This window comes from Homarus americanus, unplaced genomic scaffold, assembly GCF_018991925.1.
Source record: "Homarus americanus isolate GMGI-L3 unplaced genomic scaffold, GMGI_Hamer_2.0 scaffold9514, whole genome shotgun sequence".
NCBI classification, from domain to species: Eukaryota; Metazoa; Arthropoda; class Malacostraca; order Decapoda; family Nephropidae; genus Homarus; species Homarus americanus.
In genome coordinates, this window is record NW_024728474.1 from 634592 (window position 1) to 647099 (window position 12508).

The window sequence follows — 12508 nt, forward strand, 5'->3', positions numbered from 1 at the left end:
TCCTTCACCATTTTAGCAGAAGTGGAGCTTGAAGGACGGGAAGAAAATTGTCAGGATGAAAGAAGTTATCAAAATGTAATTAGGAAAGATCCTCTATATATTTAACACAGTGTAGAGGGAGGGGATGTTGGAGCTGCTGAAGTATAAGTAAAATATTAATAGCCAGATCTGGAGATATAAATAGATGTAGTTATTGGCTGATATCGATGGTTATAAACTGTGCTGTACTGTACTGTGCTATGCTGTCCTTTGCTGTGCTGTAGATAGGTTTTGGTGGAAATGCAGAAAGACAGACAGACAGGCAGACAGACATAAGATCTGCTTCTCTGTAAAAGACCCTTATACTGATTAAGTTTAAAAACGATTTGTCTACATCATGTGTTTTAAGGACAAGATGTGAATGCTGTACCGTAACTGAAAAACATACTTAATTCTATCCTCCATTGCAGGTGATTGTAGTGTTCTATGCAGCCATCATCGTCATCCTCCTCGGCACCAACATGCGTAGCCCCAAGTCCTCATCTTCAAGACCTCGCCGCTCTCGATCTCGTTCTAGGCCTCGACACCAGCTTGTCCTCGACCCTCGAGATGGTTCAGTCTCTACTCAGCATACCCAAAAGAAGAAAAAGAAGAGGGACTCCAATGTCCCACAAGTTGGTGGAGCAGATAATGTGTGAATTGGGAGTCGTGATTGTTTTAGAAGATGAGAGAGTTCATATCTACACATTCTAAAAAACTTACATACTCCTATCCCATCCCGTGTGACCTTAGTAATACCTACAACTGGCATGAGCCAACCTCTCAGGTAGACCCTATACTCTAAGAAGTTTTAACTGCTCTCATCTCTCACTGCTGAGATACTCTGTTACCACTCCTGGGCCATAACACCCACTTGAGAGGATATCCCACCCACCTATGTAAAGATCCCATCTGGCCCCTCTCTTAGATAACAATATAGTGTTTTAATTCCCTTCTTGGCTTCCTCACCAAACCATGTACAGTACACAAACATTTACCACTAATCCATTGTTTCTAAATAATCCTAAATATCCTCATCCACCCATAACCCTTACCCTAATCCACACATAACCCTTACCCTAATCCACCCATAACCCTTACCCTAATCCACACATAACCCTTACCCTAATCCACACATAACCCTTACATCATCCATCCATAACCCTTACATCATCCACCCATAACCCTTACCATCATCCACCCATAACCCTTACATCATCCACCCATAACCCTTACCATCATCCACCCATAACCCTTACATCATCCACCCATAACCCTTACCATCATCCACCCATAACCCTTACCCTCATCCACCCATTACCCTTCTGTTATACAGCCATGAACTCGTTCCTTCCGTCCCCCACATGATGCAGTTTGGCAGGAATTAAGATCATAACACTCCCAATGTTTACCATCATTCATTCTCTCTCTGTTTGATTCAAGATGCCATTATTCTACTCACGTTCTATGGTTTAAGCTGTAGCTGTTATTTATATATTTTACTTGTGTGTGTCTTGAGAGATTGTGTGTCATGATGATACCTCATTTCTCACTGTGAAGAAAATGAGTCACAAGATTGCGTCCAAAGTTTCCGGATCTGTATAGATTAGTCTGTGTATCTGAGCATCTGTTTATCTTTAGACAAGTATGTCCCCCATTTTGAATTTAGTGAAGCTGGAACTTAATATGAGTATAGTACAGGGGCAGATCCAGGAATATCAAAAGGGGGGGTCCAAGAAGTTTTGGGTGGGGGAACATAGCGAGCAAAGCAAGCCCAACCGGGGGGGGGGGGCGCTGTAAGTCGCCCCCAAGATAATTTTTTCAAATCCGACCAATATCATGGGCATTTTGAGGCTACTTTGAAGCCTTGTGTACTTGGTATTAGGATATTATCTTAGGTCAATAGTTATTACTGTTTACTATACAAAAATGCATGAGTACAATACTGTATTAAAGAAAAAGTACAGGTATTGGAATTTTCTGATGAAAAGTATCTGCCCTTGGTACAGTACTCTCTTAGATAAAATATCAGATGAGGATGCACATGAGTATTCTATGACCTTCCTTGTGACCAGAATATTGAACATATGTGTCACAATGAGACATAAGTTATTTTTTTTTAAATATCCCCAACCTAAAGGACTCTTGTATGAAAAAAATCACTCAATACACTTGATCTATATCCTTAGTACAGTACTGTCTTATGACCTGTTTACACTATCATCCCCCAGTAATATATCTAGTTTTCCTTTTTGTAAATAATCCTCAGCACAATACTGTAGTGTGAAGGTTACCCACAGTTATCCTTTCCCAGAATGATGGAAAAGTAGAAAAATTAAGGTTATATTAATCAATTACACATTTGCTGAACTTTCCATATTAGCAGACAAAGTTACCAGAAAGGACTCTAAAACCTTTTATGGTTTAGTACAGGTTATAAATACACTTCCTGAACATTGTTGGTGATATTGTTTCCCCATAATCCTGAGTTAAAACCATAGATCAAACAGAGACTCCTCACACGGTTTTGCTATGAACCTCGGAGAAGCCAACAAGTACAGTACAGTACAGTACTGTATTTGCACATAAATTAAGTTTATTTTTATCCACTTTTGTTTATCCTTGAATAGGAAAATTACATGAAAAAACCTTGAGCTGGCACTGTAGTTAATTAAATGATGTAAATTATTAAATGAACCACTACTAGAAAGTGGTTCAATATAGTTCAATATAGGAAATAGTTCAATATAGGAAAAACAATTTAGAAACCCTGTGTGATCACAATTACAAAGTACTTTTTACCTTTATCCTCTATGCCACTGATCAGCTCATTAGCCGCTTGGGTGATCGGTCACGTCTCTGTTATGCACTGTTGGCGAGTAATGAGTAATGAGTAATGAGTAATGAGCATGCACTGGCCCTCAATGTAGCTGTACCTGCTCCAGTGTTGGTCAAGTTTGATCTTGAAGGAGCTTATACTCAGTGCCATCACAACACACACTGGCATATTATTCCAAGAGTTTACAATTCTCACTCCAAAAAAGTTTGACCTTATAGTTTTGTGGACTTGTGGCTTCTTCAACTTGGAGCTGTGACGTTTAGTGGGGCAGGCATTTGCCAGCTACAGGTGTGATATGGTAGAATGTGCACTATAGCTTTCAGTACACTCCCAAAAATATGAAGTTTGTCACACTTCAATAATCTAAAATTGTGACTTTTTCACAATCTATTTCACACTTGGGTAAGTATTAATTACAGTATATATTACTGGAATGTTCTCTGTAGAGAAGAAGACTCCTGGTTCAAACATGAATACAGTATAGACAAAGAAATAAGGTGAATTTATGGAATGAAGGTAAACCACCAATATATATATTTTTAATATGTATGCAGTGTACAGTATATACATACTACTTGCTGCCATGCAAAGATCACAAATGTATATCAGAAATTTTTAAATAATTTTTCTAAACAAGGCATGATTGTGTGCATTATCTGCTGTTTCCCTTAAGGGTTATGGGGAACAATAAAATGAATACATGTATATAGTCTACAGCAATACCTTTTGTTAACTAACTAAAGCAAACGTTAAAAACAGTCATCGCTGATTCTCAAAACGTACAATTTTCTTTTAACTTTTTTCTGCAAATTGGGAAAGTTCTAATTATTAGTGGTTGAAAATCATATCTTGTTTCCCTAACTTCTTTTTGGGAATGAGTGGCTGTCCTCAAACCGATCCCTAGTGATGTCATACCTTCAGTACCACCAGTGAATGGTTTGAAGAGGCTGTCAATATAAAGCGTCAAGCACTTTTAACCTTTGATGTAAATTTAATTTTTGTGTTAGCACAAATTTATAGTGGTATTGTGCTTGTGTGTTACATATTGAAACCAAAGAAAGATATTCCGAGGTTTTAGTTGTTCAGATATAATAAAAGTGTACACAAATAGACCAAGATGGTTGTTATTATCCAAGTCACTTTTAAGTTAGTGTAGAAAAGTGGTCCTTAATCCTCATTTTCTATTCTTGTGCCCGAGTCAGATAACTCTTGGTATAGTCAATAAGTTTTAACAAAAATCCCCTTTTCTCACAGAATTCAAAGTTAGCTTCTGCACTTTAGTGCACCAGAATAACACAAAAACATAAAAAATCCCCATAAAAAATTCACAGGTTGCGAGTAACAAACTGAAGGTCTTCTGGCAGAGACACTTTTTCTAAAAGTTCTTGATATTGGTGATGCAGTGACAATGCATGTGCCTCTCACTACTGTAGCTCGGGTTTGATCCAGACCCTGGTCAGACGTAAGAGGGATGTTATCCAGTGTGACCAAACCAAAGTGGCAGGTTATCTCTAGGCACTACAGTTGCCTCTTGTATGAAGGACACAAGGAGCAGACCAAGCACCTATCTGATGAAAAAAACAGTTATCTCTGGAATAGAAATCATTCTTTTTAACAACTTTATTACATACTGATTAACACAAAAATACCAAGTGTCATAAAAAAAATCAAGAATATTCGTGGGTAATTAGCAGTGAAAATATACTAAGTTTTCAGGGGTCATTTGAGACAAGTAACTACGAAGATATCAAATCTTTGACCGCAGGTCCTTAATCAGCATATGCCCAGGAATACCTACATTGAGATTTTGATCAAAATTGACATCTTCAAGATTAAGGCTGAAATGGTAAGGTTTACCAGTTAATGATGAATTGGCCAATAAAACCCATGACCTACCAGCCCCTGATCATCAATTAAGTATTCATAGGCACTCGAGACTAGGTGATAGTTTTAAGTCTTCAACCATCAACATGTGCTGGCAGTTGTGTGTGGTGAGGAAATTGTCAAGGTGTTCTCTAAAGTAGTCTAGAGCGGCACATCCTTGCCACTGTGGTCGGTCGTGAGCTCACAGAATCGCTGCATTGTTATCCAGAACCACTAGGAAGAACGTTGCCTCCAACCACTCGGGTGTGTTGCTGTTCAGAGTTTGTATTTTGAGTCCTATCTTGTGGCAGAGAGCAATACCACTGCCTGCCATTATCTTAGGATCTCTTCTTATCCAGTGGGTATACTCTGGAACTTACCCAAATATAGGTTCCACATTTTCATTCAAGAATATTTCATAAGTAACTGTTAAATTTTTCTTTTAGGATAAAATTGAGTTAGTTCTCCAGGGTTAGACTTTGGTTGACTGACAGGGTCGTGATCTGTCGCTTGAGGGGAAGTTCGGTAAAGATTTGAGTCACTCCACAGAGCATAGTGTCCTGTCAAAAACAGGTTAGCAGGCTACCATTAGGGATATACTGTTGGCTAAGTCATGGCCTGGGTTATGCTCTGTGATAGGGAAGGACTCCTCCTGTCTTGCTTGTGTCAGGGGAAATGTTGTGGCTGGGATGGCCTGAGATATGAGTTTACTCGACTCTTGCTCCAGGATTTTTTTTCCCATTTTCTGCAGTTTTCCACCAGCAGATATCCTGTGTATGGCTTCTGTGGTTGCAGGATGCACACAGTTGCTTCTTGCAGCAATTTTCGTCTGAGTGTCTTTGATGATAGCAGTGGGAGCAGTTGGTGAATTTGGGTCTATCACGCTTGTGTTTTCTTCTCGCCCACCCCAGGTGTGTCCACTCGATTGAGTAGTGCCCTCTAAGTGTACTGCGCACATCATTGTCATTCCTAAAAACCCACTTTAATTCATATTACGCTACATAACATTCAAATCCACCGCGCTTGTAGAATCTCAGGAGAGACTTGTTTTTCCCATCCGTTTTACACTCAGGATCACTCCCAGTAAGTCCCGCCTTCGAACACAGTTGTCACTAGTTTATTCCACTCTCTACTGGCAAACGCAATCTTGAATTAGTCTGTGTAAATCAACTTTAGTAATTTGCCAGACCTTTGTCAACTGAGGGTCATCCTTGAATGAGTAACAGTTAGATTGTTTGTAATTTCTGTCATTGCGTGAGTAGCGATCGCTGGCAACTCAGGGGTATATAAACCAGTGCGAGGCGGAAGGAGTAAACCTCCCGTATCACCTTTCACCTTCGTTCTCAGATCGAGGGTGGGCTTAATTGAAACCCACCTGTCGCTCGGAGCCAGTGGATACCCAGCAGTGGTCAATATATGAGTGATGGCGCTGATTCGGCAGGATTAATCGGCTCCACTCTACCTCGTGGGCCGAGGACCCCAGACCCGCCTCGTGTCGGAGTATAACCGACCACAACAGCAGTGTTAGAGGCGCCAGTGCTATACCCTGGGACAGGCCTTGGAGTTATGGTTCACAGTGTGGTTGTATGTGTTTGTTAATAATTACCCCATGTTGGGTAGTGGACCCATGTCGGTGTTTGTATCAGTATTAGCGTGTTGTGAGTGCATCTCCTATACACTACCAACAGTCTGTGAAGCATCATATGCCAGTTGGTCTTATAACTGGATGTAATGAGAAATACCTAGTAAGGTGGGAGAAGTAAAGTAATCTGCAAGGAGTTGCCATGTAATTATGTATTGTGAGTAAGGACAAGGAACTGGTCCTGCTGTGTAATGTAATGTGGCACCAGTAAGATTGTGCACGGTAAGAGTGTAATATCTGAGTACTTCTTGTTGAGTAAATAAGAAAAATAGGTAAATAAGAAATACGGATTCTGCAATAAGCCCAGGAGTTGAGCCTGGTAGTTATATGTTAATAATATCTCTTCCCCTTTGATTTTATATTAATAAACTTGTTCTTTGAGTATTTTAGGAGTATTCATTTCTCCCACAGTAGTTACCTTTATTTCCGTCCAAGTGACCCTGATATCAGAATTGCTCTACCCATGTGCCTAGACCATCGACACGCTACCAAAAAAAGAACTGAGGTTAGGTATTTCTAAAAATGAACTGAAGTAAGTAGAAGGAACATTTGAAAGAACTAAGACATGTTGTGGTTTCACCCTTCTTTCCCCTTATCGATCAGGTCAATGAAAACCTAACCCAATGCCTAGCCCACTCTGCCCACTACCTAACGAGTTACATACTGTCCAGAGGGGGTCTGGTGGCAGCGACCCTTAGAAATTAAGATTAGAGTTAAGTATTTTTCCTTAGGATTAGTGACCCTAGTCTGGCAGTATATGAGGTGTATATACACCTTATGTAGGTCGCCCCTTGCCCGTCCATATTATATCATCATTAAGACACTTAAATATTCTATCAGATATATCACTGTATCATATGAATATTTATACAACTTGGATGAATTATAAAACAAGAAACTTAGAAAAAAAGTAAAATAACATGTACACTTTTGTACTGTGCATATATATTTTTTTACTTTTTTGTACTTTTATTCTCTTCGCCACTGATCGGCTCGTCACTCACTTGGGCGGTCGGTCACGTCTCTGATACGCACTGTTGGCAGATACTGTGAATGCACTGGCTACTGAATATATTGGAACCTGCTCCAGTGTTGGTCAAATCTTGCCTCGAATGAACTCACACTCGGTGTCGTCACAATGCTCTCCGGCAGATTGGTGCAAGAGTTTACAATTCTCACTACGAAAAAATTTGCCCTCATAGTTATCTGGACTTGTGGCTTCTTGACTAACTGGAGACTACATTAACTTCATGGATTTCTTTGGTCGTTATACTCACCCATTCTATGATGAGCAATATTAGTCATTCCAGAGGTAGCTAAAGTTCTTCCTCATTTTAACACCATTTTTACCTTCACCCAGGAATTCGAAAGAATTGTTGAGTTAACCCAACTAAACATACAGAAAACGAAAGAATTAATCTTCCAAAGAAAATAATAATTTTATGGAATACTATAACATATAAAATTTTAAATATATAAAAAAGTACAGATAAAGCTTCAGGAACTGAATTAAAATATCGAAGATCATGTGACTAGATGTATCAGGTGAAGGATATGTGACAAATATTTACTATACTTGTGTGTGTGTGTGTGTGTGTAAATATATATATATATATATATATATATATATATATATATATATATATATATATATATATATATATATATATATATATATATATATATATATATATATATATATATTGATAAAATCACACAGGGAAAAGGGAAACAATGGAGCACCTTAGCTTTCGTCTTTATTCAAGACATCATGAATATATATATATATATATATATATATATATATATATATATATATATATATATATATATATATATATATATATATATATATTATATCACTGTAGGTGATATATTTTTAATGTTTGTATAGTTATGAAAACTGATATTATCAAATATTAACGAATGAATAATTGACGTAAAACACATTTTACTGTGGATATATTTATTTATCTGATTATTTTCAAATTATGTAGTCATTTATTCACGAAACATCATGTCACTCTGCCTTATAAAAGACAGGGACCAAGAATTAATGAGTACAGTACTTGTGTTAAGTTGGGCTGGCTAGTGTGGACCCGGACAGACAGTTATGGAATCAGATATTCAGTCAGTCAACAAGATTATCATTCACAGAGCTGACTGTCACAGTAAAATATAAGGGAAGCAGAGTTTCCGCTGACAACTGTTTGATTTTATTCGCCTTGTTGTGAGATGAGATCCATCACATGAAGGAGAAGGTTGTCTGGCATAAGATATTATGTAACTTACTTGTATTATACATGACTCGTCTGTACATGATATGAGGGGTGTGGTGATAAAATATAAATAATAATAATAATTAACGGTTTATTGAAAGAGCATGGCAGCCAGAAGGCTGAAAATATAGTTACATAATTGTGGTGATGGTGAGGGGTGCAGTTTTCATGGTGTCTGTTATTATCGTCATTTATTCAAGAGACACATCATATATATCACAGGTTTATAAGACCAGTTAGTAAAGCCACAACTCTCTCATCACACAGAAATAAAACGCTTAATATTTTTGTATATTATTTTTATGTATTGTATATTTATACAGGAAGGTAAAAATATTGTTATAACTATTTATTGAGTGACCATCAGCTACTTCTTACATATAATAGATCAAGTATTACAATATTCCTTCAAGGTCGTCGACTGTGAGAACAGGGAGTTGTGCGGGCGGCCATGTAGTGGGTATCACCCACCTCTCCTCTTCAAACTCCACGACCGATCCCTGCTAATGGTGGTTCATGGGCGGTCACCACAGGTAATGGGCTTGGCGGTGCTGCGCCGATAGGTAAGTGCAGCTGACTCGTGCTGGTGGAAACGAGGTAGTCTGTGGTGGGACGGACTTCTCATCGATGAACGATGATGAAGGCTGTTGTGGCGAACTTAGGCACCTGACCTGAAAATTAAGTAAGAACCAATTTTAATTTCATAAAATTATGCAATATGTTAGAGTTGTTCTTTACTGAGGAGACGGGCTGTTTGAATCCTGGATGTGAAGGACTGCTACTAAGATAACTTTGGAAGAATTTTTTTCGCAGATCATTATTTAACTTTCCCTCAAAAAACAGTAGAGATTTGAGTTTTGGCATTTCATATGATAAAATAAATTTAACAACCTCTCATTCTGTTGATTAATAAAGGAAATACGCTTATCAGTTCATCACGATAATGTCACAATCACTTGAGGTGTACTTCAAGATCTGTATGTATAAAATTTGTTTTCAGATGACTGTATTTAGGTTACACGTGAACATGAACATCTAACGCTACCCCCCCACCCCCCCCAAGTAGAGTTAGGGTGTTTAATTAGTGGGTGAAATTAGGTGGGGTGGAACACTAATTTTCATGCGATTCTAAAAAATATAAATAAATTTTATCTACTCCAGGGACGCAGACTTACTTATTTACGTCAGCCGAGGGAGTATCATGAGGAGCATCGACGAGGTGATGATAGCTTATAGTGGCAGACGTAGTGAGAGCATAGCGCCGTCTGATGCCGTGGTTGAAGTACTCGGGTGCAACAGTGAATCAGAACCACGAAAAATATCTCCTACGCGTTTCCTCACACGACTCTCTGAGACACCTCGCACACATGTAGGAGACCGACGCAGCAACGCCCTTACAGCCTCGCACACAGACACACAGCCTGTAGAGATGGTAGTAATGGTACAGAAAGAATTCAGAGGAGAATGACAAGAATAATACCGGGCATTAGAAACCTTGAATACAGAGACAGGTTAAAGCATCTTAATTTGCACTCTCTCGAGAGACGTAGAGTGAGGGTGACCTGATAGAGGTGTATAAATGGAAGTCAGGGCTAAACAAAGGGACATTACAAAGGGTACTCAAACTTTCCAACCAGGGAGCGAACTCATGGCAATGGTTTAAATTGAACCAAATTTAGATTTAGGAGCGAGAATTGGTAAACATTGGTTTGGAAATAGAGTAGTGAATGAATGGAACAAGTTGCAAACATCATCATTAACTTGAATACGCTGGATAGCTTCAAACATAGGTTGGATGGATATATGAGCAATAGAGGTTGGGTAAATGGGACTGACCAGTATGGGCCAATAGGTTCGCTGCGGTATCCTTCGTTCTTATGTTCTTGTGTTAACTTGACTAATATGTGTTATTATGTGTGTGATGTGTTTCGTAGACTTACCTAAAACAGATCCATTTATGATGTCAACTACCACATTCGAGAGCGGTGACTTAGGTTTTCTGATTTGACAGCCACGAACTATGTAAAGAAGACAAAGATTATTTTAGTTGTTGTCAGGGGTACCTAGTGACAGCACTAGGATCCCGCTTCCTCGATCAAGGAATAAACAACTGAAATGGAATTGTTATTTTTAGATAACAGTTGGCATCACGTTAAAGTTGATTATCACATTGTTATAATGTTCTTATAACAATACAGGATGCATGAAAAATACGCTAAAAGCATAAATAAGGTATACATTGTTATATGGGAAAATACATGAACATCATTACACAACACACGATAATATCCAGAACACTACAGAACCTATACAAAATTACTAGTTACAGAATCTTGTGCTTAACTATGGGTTTTATATATTCTAAAATCTTATCACCGCCTCCATTAAACACATACACCACTGCCACTACACAAAGACACTAACGCCACACATATAGCGGCACTACTTGCTTTAACTGACACTACCGCCACGCCACAAACTGACACTACCGCCACACACATACTAACTGACACTACCACCACACATACTAACTGACACTACCGCCACACGCTGCTAACTGACACTACATACATACTAACTGACACTACCGCCACATACCCCAACTGACACTACCGCCACACATACTAACTGACACTACCGCCACACATACTAACTGACACTACCGCCACACATACTAACTGACACTACCCATACATACTAACTGACACTACCGCCACATAACCCCGGCACTACCACCACACATACAAACTGACACTACCACTCATACAAACTGACACTACCACCACACATACTAACTGACACTACCACCACACGCCACTAAGCGGCTACGCCACTCATACTACTTAACTGACACTACCGCCACACATACAAACTGACACTACCGCCACATACTAACTGACACTACCACACACACATACAACTGACACTACCACTCGCCACAAGCCTTCTACACTGTACTAACTGAAAGCACTACGCCACACATACAAACTGACACTACCGCCACACATACTAACTGACACTACCGCCACACATACTAACTGACACTACCGCCACACATACCAGCTGACACTACCACCACTCCGCCGCTGACACTACCGCCACACATACAAACTGACACTACCACCACATACTAACGGCTACCACACATACAAAAGTGGCACTACCGCCACACATACTAACTGACACTACCGCCACACATACTAACTGACACTACGCCACTCCATACTAACTGACACTACCGCCACACATACTAACTGACACTGCCGCCACGCATACTAACTGACACTACCGCCACACGCACTAACTGACACTACCGCCACACATACTAACCCCAGCACTACCGCCACACATACAAACTGACACTACCGCCACACATACTAGCAGCACTACCGCCACATACTAGCAGCACTACCACCACACATACTAACTGACACTACCGCCACACATACTAACCCCAGCACTACCACCACACATACAAACTGACACTACCGCCACACATACACATTGAATAATAGAACAAGCTCCACGAAACAGGGAGAGTAGAGATCATCGGGGCGACACCTTCCACTAGTGTATTTATGATAAGATGTCAGTTGTTCTAACTGAGGAGAATACAGCAAAGTTACTTATTATGAGTAACAGCTGATGAACATATATTATCTTTACCTGGAGCCATGATGACAGGATCTTAAGAGGACACACCAAAACAGTGACACAAAACTGTGGATGTAACTGGAATGAGTTAAGACACTACTGGCGAAGCTGGCTGCTGAGTGATGACGAGCTACCATCAGTTGACCAGGTAGAATATATTTAGTATATAGTCAGGTGAGGCGGGTCTGTCCTGCCGTTGGATTGGGTTACTTC

The 12508-nt window shown here is 39.5% G+C and overlaps 1 protein-coding gene across 2 annotated transcripts in view; it reads left to right on the top strand.

Annotated features, from left to right (window-relative positions):
• Window positions 1-3969, top strand: part of LOC121866101 — an 86781-nt gene extending 82812 nt beyond the window's left edge. For both annotated transcript variants that reach the window (XM_042365697.1, XM_042365696.1), the window contains one exon: window positions 450-3969. In XM_042365697.1, coding sequence (XP_042221631.1) covers window positions 450-677 — 228 coding nt within the window. In that variant the 3' untranslated portion in view covers window positions 678-3969. The remainder of the gene's footprint in view (window positions 1-449) is intronic.
• Window positions 3970-12508: the final 8539 nt, after the last annotated feature.